The sequence below is a fragment of the Pyxicephalus adspersus genome, chromosome 8, assembly GCF_032062135.1.
Source record: "Pyxicephalus adspersus chromosome 8, UCB_Pads_2.0, whole genome shotgun sequence".
NCBI lineage: Eukaryota > Metazoa > Chordata > Amphibia > Anura > Pyxicephalidae > Pyxicephalus > Pyxicephalus adspersus.
The window spans coordinates 43,315,521-43,333,682 of record NC_092865.1 but is presented as its reverse complement, the minus strand read 5'-3'; the positions used below and the strand labels follow the sequence as shown (position 1 = coordinate 43,333,682).

At 38.2% G+C, this 18,162-nt stretch overlaps 1 protein-coding gene across 1 annotated transcript in view; it reads left to right on the top strand.

Annotated features, from left to right (window-relative positions):
* Positions 1 to 18,162, top strand: part of GUCY2C (guanylate cyclase 2C) — a 116,320-nt gene that overhangs the window by 46,466 nt on the left and 51,692 nt on the right. Inside the window, exons 13-16 of the mRNA XM_072420228.1 lie at positions 5,201 to 5,263; positions 11,460 to 11,528; positions 15,946 to 16,050; positions 16,593 to 16,679. Coding sequence (XP_072276329.1) covers positions 5,201 to 5,263; positions 11,460 to 11,528; positions 15,946 to 16,050; positions 16,593 to 16,679 — 324 coding nt within the window. The remainder of the gene's footprint in view (positions 1 to 5,200; positions 5,264 to 11,459; positions 11,529 to 15,945; positions 16,051 to 16,592; positions 16,680 to 18,162) is intronic.

Sequence of the window (18,162 nt, the reverse complement as noted above, 5' to 3'; positions counted from 1 at the left end):
CAGGTCTACAATTTAAAAAAAAAAAAATTCATGAAAAACAGTGTACCGCTTTTGGTACAGAAATCTAGACATCAGTGTAACGCCCAGGAGGTTAAATAATGCTTGTCCCCCAATAAATGGACTTTACTAACAACCTACAGTGTCCTGCAATGTGCTGATCCCCCTAACTTGTCAAAGCTTAAAAGAGTAATTCCAACTAGTCCTCCACAGCACATATTCTCCTATATGTTACCATGGGAGAGATTATTAAGCCAAGAATTGCCATTGAGAACACAGTCTGTGCCTTGCCAATACGCTCATAAGTGCTCCATTTTTTAAACATTTATTTTGCTTGTACCATATTTCAGTGGTCCTTCACTGACTCTTTACCGCTGCTAAGCCATGTTGTTGATGGTGCAGTGCCCACAGACCAAAGTTGAACATCTTTTAGGAATGTTCTCATCTTCAATTGGTCAAAAGTCAAGCTTCTTAGGGAGCCACATTTCTCTGTATCCACATACCCATATTTTATCTACCTCCAATGACATGCTAGTATTTCTCTGATACCCTTATGACAACGCACAATGTTTTTACTGCTCCTTTTTAAGCCATTTTATATGGTTTCTAAACCTTTATCATTTTTGGACGCTAATATTGTGTGGGCTTGTGATGATCAATGTTTTGTTCCTGATTCCATCATCATTGCCATGGTGCAACAGGGTGGGAAGGTGGACCCTCCGTGTCACCAGCATAGTTGGCAGGGACAAGCGTAGGGCACAGAGTCTAAGCAACTGCCTGGCCTTCTTCAGAGCCTCTAGAGATGAGAATGTTCCGTTGCGGGCAGTTGCCAGGTTTCGCTCCACGTGCACACAGAGGCTGATGACTGCTGACAGATAGGAGCAAAAAGTGGTGCAGAAACATGAGACAGGAGCGTGGTCAGACAAGCCAAAGGTCAGGGCAGGAGGCAAACAAGAGTAGTCCAGAATAGCCAAAGGTCAGGGGAGGCAGCCATCAGGTGTCGTCAAGGGTCAAAGCAGGGGTCAGTACACAGGAAAATCATCAGCATGAACCATAGACAGGAACAACCAAAACCTGGGAACAGAGCCATGAAGCACTTCTTGTCCAGGCAACTTCCTGTTGCCAATCACTTCCTTTTATAGAAGTCATGTGGCAAATGGGAATTACATGACCAGCAGGTGAGAGAACCCACCCCCAGAGGGAGTGCTGGAGTAAAGGCAGCTCAGGTGGTATTTACACTTCTGCCAGTAGATGGAGTTCTTCTGTGGAATAGTCTGTTTCTCTGGCAGCTCTCGGAGGATCACATGACTCAGACCAGGAAGTGACCAGCGCACAGGTTTCCTGAACAGGGCTGCTGTTTGCAGAGGAATATGAGGTGGGTGACACAGACAAAGGGACAAATGCCCTCATCTGCCTATGGGGATCTGTGACAATCATATTGTGCCATGTTTAATATGGTAGTTTTGTTCTGATATTTGGTGTATAGCTTTGCTTTTTGTATATGTATATTCATTCATTAAAAACACAATTTCAAAAATAACCAAAAACAATAGTGTCTGCAGTGACAATAATAGCCCCCAGTAGAGGTGCTCACGACTGGAAAATTCCAAGTACAAACATTTCTATTCAGAACTGTCAAGAATTTTGAATTTTATTTGGAGTGCTTTTTTTGATAGAATATTTTCTTTAGCCACTCTTAAGAACCTTGGACAGCACTGGGTAAGTCTGAATTTTTTTGTTCCATTTACCTCTAATTGTGCTGAGAAAAAACGATTTCTAAATGCTGCAATTTCACTTTTATAGGAGTAATACGTTGTTTTTCCCATTGTTGCTTATAAAATTTACCTGTTTTATATAATTTATGCTCATAAAATTTACCTGTTTTACCCATATTCTAACTAATTTCTGGTGTCACAAAAAAAAAACTAGGATTTGTTTTAGCTAATTTTAGGAATCCTGGATGTGAATTGCTTCACACTGGTAGCTGGCAGCTTAGTCTGTTTGGTCGACTTTGTTGGACCAGTTATCCATTTTGTCCAAAGTTAATCTGGTACTTCAGGACATATCAGATAAGATGATACCATCTTTTCTATCTGTTCTTCTTATGCTGAACCTCATGCTTCTGCTGCAGCTGGAAGTCATTTGCCATCATGTCTAAAGCTACTGTGGTAGATCACTGGGGGTTGCTCATGGTAACGGGATGCTTACAGGGCAGATTAGAGGCAGCAGACTCCAAAATTCCAAAATAACAGCAGTTTTATTTGTTTAGGCAAGTGTTACAGCACACTCCACAGCTTCAAAACAAAAACAATAAACAGTAGCCCGGCTGGGCCCCTGGCCCTCACTTACTAACACACACTAAATCAGTACTGTTAACTCAAAACTTTGTAGTGCTGTTTGGTTTCCTGGAACCCTTTGGCTCTCTCTCAGCCTGGAACCCTCTGGCTTTCTCTCAGCCTGGAACCCACTCTGTCTCTCTCTCAGCTTGGAATCCACTCTGGCTGTCTCTCAGCTTGGAATCCACTCTGGCTCCCTCTCAGCTTGAAATACACTCTGTCTCTCTCTCAGCCTGGAATCCACTCTGGCTCTCACTTCCCTCAGCCTCTTGCTGATCAATTCCCTCCTCTTGCACCTGAGTGCAGGTGGATATAACCCAAACTCTGATTTGGGTTGGGCCAAGGAACCCACCCTTTCACTCCCTTGGCCGGCTCCAGGGCCCCATAGTCCCTGGTTTCTTCCTAAAAACCTATGCAAACCTAATCACTTTTATTTCCCTGGAGCCTTTAATGCACTTCCCTGCCATTTTTGGGACACTCTGTCACACTATGTACACGCGTCCAATGGCTCTCGCCCGATAATCGGCTCAGGGCCGATATCGGATGGAAATTTGGCATGTGTACAGCGCTCGTCGTCCGAACGTCCGAACCGTCCTGGCGGATCCACAGACGATGGACGACGAACGATCCTAATGCAAGGGAAGAGGGAGAGTGCGCAGCAGGGTGCCGCTCCATTTTTTCTCCCCCTCCCCTCTCCATAGAGCAGAATGGTGCTGTATATACAGCACTCCTTCATGCATTGTGCAGCCCTTAGTTGTTGGAAAGGAGGATCTTGAAAGATCCTTTACAACAATATTTGCACGTGTGTATGCAGTTGTAATCAGCCAAACACAAACTGGTGCTGCTGGTGTCTGCAACTGTTGGCTGAAACAAAGTGGGTGGAGGACCAATCCAGTTGGGTTTAGAGAGATGCCAGCTGACAAGATGGAACACTGGTATGCACAATACAGGAAAAGGTTGTCTTGAGGTGATTGCACAATGTATGCTATTAATTACAAAGCATTGTGTTTCAGAAGGCTTTACATTTCCCCTGCTGAATGCTGCTTGTGTGGGCTTGTGATGTTCAATGAAAACTGCTTAAATGGGCATGTGGGAATGTGATGCAAAGAATGGAAGTCTTTCTCCTCTTCTTCATTCTGCATGAAAAACTAATCTAATCTAAACAAGCATGAGTCTCTAAAAGGCTGCCACTGCTCTAGGTCAAAGAAACCCAAGGCCTCTGCCCTGTTGTGCATCAAAGATTCCTTCATATGTAATGTTGAATGCCAGTGGATGGTTATGTCACAGATCATTTTGTAGGAGGGGGTGCTATGCAGACTATCCACCCACCACGGTCACCCACCACTTTCTGACCATGGTCAAGACTGTAGATTCAGCCTATGTGGAAATCGGGTAACATGAGTGAATTTGCCCAGATGCATCGCAACCACAATATTTGTCCTGCTGTCACAAACCAGATTGCAATTTGGTAGCCAGGGGTAGAGCCAAGTCACAATATTATTTGCATGGCAGAAAGCGACATTGGTGTCAGTGACCACATCAGTAACCCTCAGAGTTGTGATTAGTGCCAGTACTATTAACCCTCCACACAAGTGTTTGGGTGAATAACACTTAGTGCTAATTAACACCCTATGCTGGTTGTCAGCGGCAATGTTTTTTCACCACTACATCACTCCCATTCCTGGTCATTGCAGTGTTTTTTTCAGCATACCCATGTTTGGGCAGCTGATTATATTTCTTTTGTTTGCGTACTTCAGTTACATGATTAATATGCTTCTTTTGACTTGCTATTCACATTGGTTTTTTGGTGAAAAAAATAATTGCAGTGTTTTTGTGTACTTTATTATTGCTTTATATTTATTTATGATCATTGAGAATACTTAAATTTAAAACAACTAAGTATCATTAAACTCTTTAGGATGTATTGATATAGATTTTTTTTAAAGAAGAATAAAACCTGATAATTTTAAACATCCTTGGTGATTTTATATTTTTAAGTCATTAACTAAAATACATTTTAATGGGTAAATAGCTCTCTTACAGTTATCTGCATGTTTGGGTACTTGTACTTTGCCCACACTAGCTGGGTTTTACAAGAGGGACAACAGGCATTCTGCAACACTTAACTTTGCAGATGGAAAGCCAGCAATCCCTCTAAAATCCCAATTGAGCCAGTCCCGCACTACTCCATCATTCTTTTTCAGGTGATGTGTTTCTAGAAAATGTAAAAAAAAAATGCCAATCTCACTGTGCATGTGTGAGATTCGACACTTCCTAAAATGATTATCTAACCTTTTATTAAAAAAATTAAAAAATGTGATAATAGGTCCGCTTTAATTGCACACCCATGCTGCGCCAAACCACTGCTTTTTGTCTTGGTAAAGTACAGGTTTTACCAACACAAAGATCAGTTGTATACTTTTGATCACAACTTTATCGGTGGTGCTGGTTAAATCTTGTTTAGTTTGTAGCCCCCATAATTTGGTACACACTTTTTTGCAACAGAGAAAAAAAATCCTGTAAGTACTGAAGTTTGTTTTACACTGGTTACCGAATTATTTGTGTTGGTAAACAAGAGATAATGCAGATGTAGATGGTAAACGTGTTTTTGTTATAACACCTGTACTAGCCCTGCCGATTGTCTCAGGTGCAATGCAACCCTCAGAAGTTGTTGTACCAGTGAACAACAACCACTGTTTAATACTAAGCAAGAGGTGGATCCCACCTCTTTGGTAGGAAAATATTAGGTGTATATATTTACAAAACTATACAGGAACTTTTTTTTTTCATTTAGTGTTGTAATCTGAAAATTTCCTTCATTGTTCTTGCCATATTAAGAATCTTTTTTGTAATTATTTGCCCTCTAGATTGATGAGGATAAATGGCGTGATTCAAAGCCACGAATACGCAGAGGAAAATATGATAAGAAGGTATGCAATAAAAAAATCACCAAAAACATTTTTTTTCTTTCTTAATCAGTGCCGAAGTATTAATGGCAATTATTATTTCTCTTTTTTTATTAAAAACTATTATAACTATCTTTTTTAAGAAAAACTATGGTTAAGCAAATTTCTTAAGACTAGCTGTGTGTTTTTTTTTTTTTTTGTGAAACCACTTGTGCAACTGGGTACAGTTTTACCTTAAATAAAAGTCATTTTGATGTTTGTAAGATGTTTAAATCTTTTGTGAGAGCTGGTAAACAATTTTACTATTTAATTACACATCGATAGGCATATTGAATTCTGTATAGTACTGGCTGTTGTCTACTTTTGAATACAACTTTATTGGTGGTACTGGTTGAATCCTGTTCAGTTTGTAGCACCTATAGTTTGATACATACTGTTCATAGCAGCTGAAAAAAAAATCCTGTATATACTAAAACCTGTTTTAAACTTGTTATTTAATTATCCCATAAAGTAAAGCAAGGTTGACTATTTTATTTTTTTAAACTAAGAAATATATTAAAAATGTTTTCAACTTGGGGGGCATGTCTCAGGGAACTCTGATAGTGGACACACTAAAAGAGTGTTCCAATCTGGCTCACATTCCTGGTGGCAACATACTCTTCACTTATGCTCGACATGGGAAAACTGTGTCATCAGGGAGACCCCGGAGTCACCATTGTCCTTTAGGATTCACCATTGCTACAGCAATCCTCTATACAGAGCCCCTTACAGATGGACCTTTCTGCAGCTCCTCCAGGCAAGATGACTCCTGGCTGTTCCCTACTCCAAGATGGTGGCACTGCTATCTGTCTCCCCAGCACCAGATGTCTGTCTCTCAGCAGGATTCTCAAGGGTTGCTGCTAACAGACTTTAAAACACCTCTTTGGCTCTAAAGTTCCAGGATCCCTCTAAGTGGGGTAATTTATCTGTGGCAGGCTTTGGTTTCTCCTTATTGGATTCCTATGAAGAGGACTGCCTACACTCCACAGCTTGTCCTGAATGGACTAGATCCTTCCCCCCTACCTCCCACAGACACCCCACTTTCACAGATCCAAGGCTTCATGCCCAGAAGGACACTGCCTCCCATGCTTGCAGCAACCTGGGGTGAGTACCCTAATGGTTGACCCTTTAAATTCTATCAATATGGGGGGCTTTCTCTTGACCCGCCGTAGACCCCTCCACCTGTGTCCTAGAAGATTGCTCTTCTGGGCACTTGGATTTACCTACTAGCTCACCCCAGTTGCACCCCTTGCCTTTTATGTGTCACCTCCCCCACCCTGGCATTATTATATATTATATAAATAAATAAATAAATAAAAATATATATATATATATATATATATATATGTATATATTTTTTTTTTTATAATACTATGTGTTACTGGAATGTGGTCTGGGACACAACATTCTGTTGGACAATTGGCATGACTTCTATTGCGTCCTTTGCCTAGCCTGGTGCTGGTGGACATATCATGCAAGGTTTATTATCCTTAGGATTACCATGAATGTGGTTTTGCTTTATGGTTGTATGAACCCTGTAGAGATTGTTCTCGGCTGTAACTATGCACCTAATTTTTCCCAGATTGCATTACTTAGAGGGGTATTGAAACATTTTATTATGAAAGAGAAAAGGGTAGAGGGTTCCTGGCAAATGTGATTAATTCAATTCCACTATTTGGAGGTTGAACTAAATTGTCACTCTTCAAGTCCAAGCCGAGTCCCAAGTCATTTACACCAAGTTCCAAGTCAAGTCTCAAGTCACCAAGAATTCTTCCAAGTGGAGTCCCACTTAATTTATCCCCATTTGTCCCCATATAGAAACATAGTATGAAAATTCATTAGTTGAGCCAATTAATTTATCACTGACAATTTAACTTCCTACTTCAAAATTAAATGATGTTCATCAAACAAAAAAAAAAAAAACACAATCACACATTCTCTCCTCTTGGTTTATCCATAGAAATGCCTTGAAATGTAAACATCTCATTTAAACCTGGGAATTTCATTGCTTGCAATTTATATATCCATTCAGTTTCCCTTAGTTTTAATATTCTATCTAGATAACCACCTCTGCAATTCATGTGTTTTCTTTCTATTGCCAAAAATCCTAATTCCTCTTGATGACTCAGTGACATATGATGTGGTATATAATAATCGTGATCGTACCATTTTTTTATCATATATATATGCTCATATATCCGTTTCCTCAACTTTCGTTGTTTTTCCCAAGTTATAGCACGTTTACAAATTGACAAATAAATGGCTCTTATAGTTTTGCATGTATCACATTTGCACCCATTAAATTTTACACCATTCGGTAGTTTAAAAACTTTCTCATCTAGTTTGTAAATCCATTGGCATTCTTTAAATCTGCCACAAATATAAGTGTCTCTTATTTCCTTTTGTAATGTATATTTATTAACAAAACGGCTTTTCACTAATTTGTCCTTTAAGGACTAAGCTATTTGATATGTGATTGAAGGGTACCTTACTATAAATTCCTTATTTCTTTTATCACTTGTGACAGATAAATTTAATTTCCTTGTGATCCTTACTGTAAGTCATGATAAATCTTGTATAATTATCCTTTTCGTTCTCTTTTGGGTTTATATAACATTGCATGTCCATCTATTTTCTTCACTTTTTTTAAGTAGCCTTTTACTGGGTCAAGGTAGGCAGCAGGCAAGAGAGGTCAGGTCACAAGCCAGGGGTCAAATACCAGGGATCCTGGAAATAGACACTGGTGATGCCACCGCAGACACTGGAAGCCACAGGAGGCACAGGTGACACAGGGATAACCACAGACAAAGAGGAACACTGGAACAGCAAAGAGGAACTGGCTGGGAAACAATTGGTTAACACAGTAGCTGGACATGGAAAGCACTGAATTAACCAACAGGTGTATAGGAAATGCTCAGCAGATTTAGGGGGCTCGGCACTAGTGGAGACACGTTGCACAAATGCTGGGTGCTGTGTCTGAGCTGGCTAAATAGCCAAGAATGATTAGCAGGCTATTTCCTGATTGGCCAGCAAGGGGCAATACTGATTAAATCTGGAAGAGCAGGCATGCCCGGATTTAGAACTGCAGGCATGTGCAGGAGAGAAGCACCTGCGCTTTAGGAAGGAAGAGGTAAATGTGACAGCAGGTATACTAAGATCACCTAATTTCAGTCCAGCCCACTGTTTCCTATTTGTTTTGTCTTGACTCTTCATTCAGTCATTTGTTTTCTGTCTGCTTCATTTAGCCGCCAATTCCAGTGTCAAATTCTACAAAATATACTGCCCCAATAACACAATCCTGCAGGCACATTCCCCCCCCCCCAAAAAAAAAAAAAAATCTGCATTGTCAGAGACAAATTATTGTGGTTAATAAACTTTTTTGTTTTATCTTGGGTTTTTGACCAAAAATCTGATTTTTTTTCATATTACCAATAGTCTTTGCATGTAACAAGGAAAGTTTGTTAAAAATATGGTAAGGATTCTGAAATACATAGACAAATCCTTAAACTAACTTTTAAGTTAAGGTAATGTACCAGCTCCTGAGAACCCAATTTCACACAATCAACTGGTCAAAGCTGAACTGAACAGAAAAATAAAAAATCACAATTGCCTTTAATCCCCCAGATCCCTTGATCGCGCTGGACCTCGATCTGGTTTCTCCCTGTCCCGGCGCAGAGGTAGCGCCACTATCTTCAGTCTTCTTCTTCCTTCTTCTTTCTATGTCACCTGATCTCGCAGGTGCAAGTTTGGGTGATGTAGCCTGCTATAAAGAAAGCGATCAAGACAGAAAGGGGAGGTGATTCACGTTTTTTGTTTTTTTTTAAAACAGGGTTTTGCACTTATAAAGTAAAAATTTTCCTATTTTTTTAATTGTTGAGCCTCATTTCAACTTCTGCAAGCCTGTTGCTATGAGAAATGCCCCACAGCAAGCCTACATTACATATAATGTGATATTGGGGGAAAGATTTGAACGCAGAACCGTTAGTATGTAACGGTATGTGAAGGCTCTTTATTTACACCAAATTAAGACCGCAAAAGACAGCAAAATCAAACAAGACTTAAAGGTAGCTTACCATCATAGCTTGTACCAGAGTGTGGCGTTTTCACTGTTCTCTACAGTTCAGTTTAGGAATAATTTCCATCCATAAATCAAATAAGCAGCTTTCTATCCATTGAAACGGAGCAGAGCTGACATTCAGCCTTGTGTGCAGCCCATCTGTTGCGATTCCACCTCATACAAAGTTCTAGCTTCTTCTGACAGCACACCTATGCTAATTAGAGCCAGACCTCCTGTCTGGCTGGAGCCAAAGCTAGGGGTGTACCTGGGTGAAATGAGAAGGCCCACCCTGTACCTCCCTTCCCATTCCAGACCCCTGAAACAATTTAAACAATAGTGACACTTACGGACATGCTTTTTTAAAGAGCCCATGATCTAATAAAAAGGGGAAACATATCTTCTGTCCTGGACCCATCCCTACAGGCCCGTACATACCCCCCTCTCCCCACCTCAACCCTGAGGTGGTGGAGGCACCTAGACAATGTACTCTGCAAGGAGCTTCAGCATTCTGGTGCACTTTTCCAAGTTGTGTTCTACCACAAAATTAAACTCCTGGCGATAGAGAAACCATCTAGTCACCTGTCCATTTGTGGCCCTGTTTTCTCTCATCCAGGTCAGAGGGGCATGGTTAGAGATCAAACAACATTTCCTTTATAAAAAGTAGTAGCACAGAGAATCTATAGATTTGATCATCAGACACTCTTGTTCCACCACAGCTTTCCTCAGCAGTCAAAAATTTCTGACTTGGAATGCGATAGGTTCTTCTCCTTTTGACAACACTCTCCTAGACCCACATTGGTGGAATGACACAACACAGATTTTAGTTCCTGAAATGCTTTTTTCAACATTAATGTTCCATTATCCAATCCCTGCTCTTTAGCCTTTTTGTTAAGTCGGACAGGGGGGCAAAAATGAGGTACAAAGTGTTGTAGTAATTGCAATGCCCAGGAACAGTCTATGACTCTTTCAAAGTTTTTTTTTTTAGTGAAAGTGACCACCTGGAATGGAGAATGCAGTCTTCGCCTCCTTGGCCAAGGGTATCTGCCCATACCCCTTGGTCACATCCGGTGCAGTGGGTGGGGCATCTGCCTTAGGTTCTGTATTAATATTGAGCTCTATCATATAAATAAGAAAAATATTTCCTTATTCCTCTGAAGTTACCTACTCTCTACAACAGGAATCAGTACAGCTACTTTGATTTGTTACAGTTAACTTTTATGGCTGTGGAGCTAAGTAGTTAATGTGCTTGCCCAAACTCTGATTGGCTAGTATTTGGTAATGTGGCTAATGGTGGCTCTAGCTGCAAGATAAATACCCCTTTAGCCTTTTTTTTCATTAGGCTCCTTACTCCTTGCACTTTCACTTTAACAGACCAATCCCAGCCTCTCTACTTAGGTATTATTTTTCTTAGCTGGTGCAGTTTGAGGTTTTATTCCTGAACTGCTTCAAACTTGATGTGTATTTCTTCTGATGTATATGCAGTGATATGGTCTTGCAACCTGTTAACAATTGATTAATGCAGAAAGTTTTGGGTGATATCCTTAAATAGTTAGGTATTAGTGATGTAAACTTTTAGGACCCACTGTATATAAGATACCTTGTTCAGGCAGGTATAACACCTAAAGAATAGGTAGGGTCCCACAATTTCTTGGCATTACTGAGTGCCAATCCCTTTTCTTCCAAAACTAGTCAAAGCCTCATGCAGATGTCTCATACTTCTGTCATACCAGCATTTGCAATTTATAGCAGGGAAAACCAGTTTAACAGAATTCAAAACTATTTGAAGCTATTTTGCGGATTGAATTGGTAATGGGTAAAAACCAGACCAATCTTTTTTTATGCTTTGTTTCATTGTCGAAATTTTCCTATTTTGAAGATATGACCGCAAACAGAAATTTCTCAAAAGTATACTAGTTACTAAAACAAAAAGAGATAGTAACTTCTTCAAAAAGAACACATCATTTAAAAACCTAATAAGAATTTTAACTATTTTACTTTCTGGATAAATCATAGCATATGGAAAGAGGGTATTCAACATATCCGGAAGTTTTAGATACATTTAGTGGAAATAAATTAGGAATATGGAAACATTTATTTGTATATGTGTATATGTTTTTCTTTAAGGTAATTATACTGAAAGATTTGAAACATGATGGAAATTTCACAGAAACTCAGAAAATGGAGCTAAATAAAGTAAGATCTGTTTGTTATGTGTGTTTGCAAAGTGCAGTATGTGTCTGTTTTTTGTTATCATTTACAGCTTTCCTCTTCTTTGAACCCCAATTTACCTAGAATGGTGAAGTAAACAAAATCGAAAATGTAAGTGCACTGAGGGACATCTTTGGCTACCCTCCGATCCTAAAGTTTCATTACTATGGCATCATCAGAACATGAAAAACTCCGTCATCAAAACCCACTGCCCTGTTACACATTAGTGCCCACTTCTAACACTTGAAGCTCAATTTCTCTAGACTGGAGAGGTGTAAGAAAATGAAATGTGTGGGATACATCTGTGAATAACATCTCCTAACATTTATTCACCATGGTATCATTAGAACATAAAAACCCTGCCCATCAAAACAAAATTGGGGTTCAGGTAATGGAAGGGTACAGTCATGTGTAACAGGGAGGAGCGTTTTGATGGGTAGCAGTTTTTTATGTTATAATGATGCTATGGTGATGAAAGTTTGGGAGGCGGTGATAGCCACAAGTATCCCTCACTTGCACCTATATTTTTGTTTACCTTCACCTCTCTGTTCTAGAGAAAATAAGGTAGGAGAGCAGACAGGACATTTTGATGGGCAGAGTTTTTTTAAGTTCTTATGCTGTCATGCTGATGAAAATTTACACCTTGCACCTACATTTTCGGTTTCCTACACCTCCCCATTCCAGAGTATTTGGGATTCAAAGAACAGAAGCAGAAAGGGTAGCATAGTATTACAGTTTTAGTCTTGTGAAGAAAGGTAAAAATTTAGGGGTCCTAGCCTAATTGCATGTAAATAGCCCCAGGGGTCCCTAATTTTCATTTTCAATTTTTGGCACCTAGATGCACTTGCCTTTAAATTCCAATGTTCAATTTTGCATACGTTTTTAAACCCAGAAAGAGAGGAAGCCAATCCCGCAGCGATAAGGTTAGAAAATACCACTAGAGTGGTTGCCAAGCAAATAATAAATAGGAGAAAAAGTGGAAAGATAGCTGGTCTTCATGGCTGAAAATAAGTCTAGCATGACATAAAACCTTTTTTTTCAATTACTAAAACATATACTTCTTAGAATCATAATTGGTAAAAGAGGCCATGGCAATGTTTAACCATGACTTTATAAAATACTCTCACTAAAGAGTATTCGCCCTAAACGGGCTTCCTCAGGGGATTGCCGAGACCCTAGAAATGACATTAATGATAATATAGAATCGAATGTCCACAGTATTCAACTCAGAAAATGTTGCAAAAAAGAGGGAAATTACTCAACTGGAGATTCTACAATTTCATATGAAAAATAATCGCACGTGTAAACAAACATGTTAATGTATTGGGATGAAGATTAAGAAAATATTTAGGAAATATAATTCTTACTTGGATGGCTATCTTAATGATGTAATAATTTAAATGTAACAACAATTAATTATTCCAGTTCTAGTAGATGGTAGAATCTAGAAATATATAAAAAAATGAAGTTCTTAAGTATATTTTTTGTAGCATCACAGAATTTATCCTAATTATGTAATATACATTTAATCCACAAGATGGCGCACCTACGATTTAAATATGTACACTGGCTGCAGTTTTATTTATTTTATATCTACCGGTATGATAGATCAATGAGAAAATAATAATCGTAATGGTTTTGTTTTATAGTTTAAAGTAATGATCAAATCAGACATTAATAATCAAGTATATTAATAAAGTTGGATAAAAAACATACCTCAGACGATATGTGTTGGATCTTGTAAGCAGTGTAAGGAATACTATCGAAAATAAGAAAGCGTATTCCAAAGAAGATCTTATGGAATAATTGAGAGGTGCTTCTGAGTATAAGGAAGAATTGTCCTAAGCTAGGACAGAGAAAGGATTAAATATCTTTAGAAAATTTAATATGTATGGGGGGAGGTATGGGAGAAAACTCCTTTATCTCCTTTAAATATCTTCATCCCAATAAATTAACATGTTCATTTACACTTGTGATTATTTTTCATATGAAATTGTAGAATCTCCAATCGAGTCATTTCCCCCTTTTTGTGACATTTTCTGGGTTGAATGTACTCTTCCACCTTTCCTCTCATGAGGTCAATGTACCAAGTAAGTCAAGACTAGGTGAATCAGCTTATTTTAAAATTGTCAAAATTGTAAGAATACTGTGGAAATTCTATTCTATATTATCATTAATGTAATTTCTAGGGTCTCGGCAATCCCCTGAGGAAGCCCGTTTAGGGCAAAACGCATCGGGAGAGACCAAATGTACAGTACTGATCCACATCTTGGACTGTTTAGTGAGAGTATTTTATAAAGTCATGGTTAAACGTTGCCATGGCCTCTATTACCAATTATGTTTCTAAGAAGTATATGTTTTAGTAATTGAAATAAAAGGTTTTATGTAATGCTAGACTTATTTTCTGCCATAAAGAGCCGCTATCTTTCCATTTTTTCTCTTTTTCTCTCAAGTTTTTAAACCCCGCTACCTTGAAACTTTTTTTTTTTAAAGAAATGTGTTTACTAGTTGGTATGAAGGTCCCCTGTATAATCTAAAACTTTCATTACGACCCAACAATTTAGGAGATATGAAATTATTCTAAAATAAAACATATAAAATATATATATTTTATATATATTATAAAATATGGACAGTGATGAGAGGGGGGCACTGGCTATCCTGCCACCATCTTGCTATAACATGCACAATGCTCTTAAAGCATCATGACATTTTAACATTACATAAAGGGTGACTTTCCCCTTTTATATAATAGAAAAATTTAATAGTTTTTAATTTTTTGGGGTAAGCCTAAAAGATGGACCTTATCCATCTTTACTGCCACGGTGGTAAAGCCTGAAGGGTAAATCCGCAGCCTCCTTGGGATATATGTGTCACATATCCCAGGTGGCTGTGGGCTGCTCCTTCTGCACATGCCTGACATCAGGAATTTCACACATGTGCAGTGAGAGCGGCACTTTTTTGTTTTACATTTTTAGGAAGACACGTAAACTGATCTCTTGCCTGTGCAGTGCAAGTTCAAGTGACGTGAGAAAGGACCTGGAAGAAAGAAAATAGCATTGTTGGACGGAACCATGAGCATCAGAAAGAAGAGGGAAGCTGAGCCAACCTGGGACTTGCTGGGCTCAGTTTGTGGACAGATAAAATGAAAAAAAAATTCACAAAAGTTTGTTGTTAGCTAGATATACATAGGAAGCCACATCTGAAGGTAGGCTGAATTCATGCTTACAGTAAGGTTGCATTTGCTGCATTTACCCCTCACATTCCTCTCCGCATTAACCACTGCTGCTTGAAAAACTGCTAGGCCTGAAAAAACCCCAAAAGGTACTGCCTGTTACCAATCCCAGGTGCCTAGCAGTTGCTAGTAATCACTCGGGAGTGGTAAATGGCACACTTTTTTGTACTGCTAATGTGCCCTAAGCCTAACTTTTTAAACTAAATTGAATAAACTATGACACGTGATTACACTAACAGAAAATGGAACACTAAGAAGTTGAATCAAAATACACTGGAACTGGACAGTTTGGCATAATAAAAAAAGATGGAATATTTGGACATACTAACAAGCCAGGCATTAAATTTGAAGAAAGTATAGAGGGTAGGTGGAACTCTGACTCAATATTAGAGGTTACTGGATACCTATGGCATAAACAACTAGTAGCACTAAATTTGCTGTACCGGCAGTCAGTGCTTTTTTGCCTAGTCCTTAAGATGTCATATAATTTCCCAAAATATGCTATTGTGGGTAAAATTATTGTGCAGAGATCATCAAACAACCACTGCTCTTCTGAAGTATTTAGATCTAAAGGCTTGCAACTGATAGATTGTTAGAGCCTTCTTGCCTTATTTCTCATATAGCTGTTTCCCTATGAATGTGTAAAAAAAACTGTGCCTGCATTATTGGGCTGAGGATCCAACACCTAAGCAGCTCATATCCCATTTTGGCTTTGAAAGTCTGTAATATAACTATGATAGATCCCTACAGGACCAGGGGATCTGTGCTTGTGTCTTTTCCACCCACCCCACATTCATCTGCAGCCAGCAGCAGCCCTGTTCAGGAATCCTGCCTGCTGGTCACTTCTTGGTCTTGGTCTGGAGTTATGTGATACCCTGAGAGCTACCCCTTTATCCCAGAGCAAAGCAATTGTTAATTGGTGGATAGTTCTATTAGTAAAATTCCCTGTCCTGTAGACAACACTGCCCATTCTGTATCTTCCCAGGTTCATCATACAAGTAGATGGCATATAAATACCTTAAATGTTATTAGTGCAATATTGTTTTAAAGTTTTATGTGTATGTTACACGGTTCATTTTGTTATGGATAGTCATTTTAATGTTTTTGTAAACTGATTACCAGCTGAACTTGAAATAAGCTCAAACTATATCGATATTCTTCCTACAGCTTCTTCTAATAGATTACTACAATTTGACCAAGTTTTATGGTACAGTGAAGATGGATGCAACGATATATGCCGTTATTGAGTACTGTGAAAGAGGTTCACTTCGTGTGAGTGTTCAATACTACTCTACTGTTAAAAAAATTTGTATTTAGGGCAAAATAAATTTAGCTTAGATTCAGAAATAGAAGAGTTGTATAATTATTACAATTTAGGTGTGAAATGTAGAATGAAAAGTAAATGATGGAAATACCACTTGAAAATGACTAATTTTAGGGTAACAAAATTACAATTTCAATTATCATTCAGGGGATAGGTGATTCAAAAAGGTAGAGAGTATTGTAGGTAGGTTAGTTAACTTAGCTTGAGTTCTGTGAATCATAGTGGTGGGCTATGACTGCTGTGTCAAGATAGATTTGCAAAGAGCAGCTAGTTAGCAGTGTTTGCTGCTGAGGATAAAGAGCACTATGGGGCAGGGCAGCTGCCAGAAAGTAGCCTAATGTGAATTCAGCCATAACACTATAAACAGACTCTGTCATATTGTATATGCAGTTATTTATTGTATTAATATATCTTGGAAAAAATCATTGTGTTTTGTTGTTTTATCTTATATTCTGAGATAGCCAGTAATTTTTTTGTAATCTCCTCTTAGGATGTTCTGAATGATAAAATATCTTACCCCGATGGAACTTTTATGGACCGGGAATTTAAAATCTCTGTAATGTATGATATATCTAAGGTAAAACTAAATATTATTTATGTCTAATCATGTTTAATTTGACCAAAGGAACCTAAAGCAGACATTTTAATACAGAGAAAGGTTATTCTTCATATTATTCACCATAAAGTGCTTAAGCATACATTCTATATTGGTTGCGCCCAACCTTCTTCACCTGCTGTTGACATTGAGATAAAACTCCCGGGCCACAATCCAAACAAACATTAAAGATGTATGTTTAAAACTACAATAGTTTTGATTTAAAATTAAATTAAATTGAATTTTTTTAGTTACCATAAAACACATGCACCAAAATAAAGAAATCAAATCAAGAATTTCTGCACTCTATCAGAAATTTAATGCTCATTTTGTTAATGCAACATTTTGTTAAAGAAACAAAACTAAATCTATCATACAGTGCTTTTTAAACTTTTCAAATAAGTTTTTGAGTCTACATAGTCATAAGTATAAAATAATTTACTTTGTTAAATAAAAATACTTTTGTTGCATGTCAGCATCATATTCCCATGTTACGTGATAACAAAATACACTAACAGTACACTCATTTCACGTATACAAAAACTTCAAGAGAAAGGGTACACAATGTATTATCATTCTAACAATCAAACAAACAACCAGCAAGTAAACCATATATTGATAATTAACATCTATCCACATAATAAAAAAACACATATATAAAAAAAATTATTTTATTCACCAATATAAAAGATACATTCAAATCATACAATGGGCTTGCATGCTTTAAACATTATAAACATCCAAACATGATATAAAGCCCAAACAAGCTAACAAAAAGCTCATGTGAAAAATAGAACATTGCTACATTGATATACATTATGACTTGGTTGGTATTGCAGAATACTGGCTTTGCTCTTCAGATGACTGGGCTGTCAATATTCCTGGTTATACTCTTTTTTACAAAGACTGAGTCAAACGAAAAGGTGGTGGTGTCTGTATGTGGGAGGTGATCTGGAAGTAAATTTGAAAAAAGAAATTGTTGATGGAGCATGTGATGAATTTGAGACATTATGGGTGGAGTTGAATATGGGGATGCCTTGTACACAGTTAATTGTTGGAGTCTTCTATAGGCCCTAAAGGGTCTTCGGTCTTTCCTTTATGGTACTCTACATGTCCACACTGATTAATGAATGTGACCTCACCTAGATTAATGGCAGAGACGGTGGCACTCTGCTCTCCCCGCTATAGTGTGGGACAGGTAACTTTTGACTAATGCTTGTTAGATGCTTTATTTTATGATAAGACTTACTCCATCTCAGTCATGGCTCCACAAGCTCATGATTGGAAGGCCTCATGTGGCCCATACTCAATCTTACAGAATAGCCTGTTTTTAGAGTGTTTTCTATTTGTATTACTGTTTATTTCCCCATGGTTTTAATAACATTTTTTTCTCCGACAGGTTTGGCTTTCTCAACTAGGCTCCAACTCTGTATATGCCTTTATACTCCTCCTCCTTCTATGCATA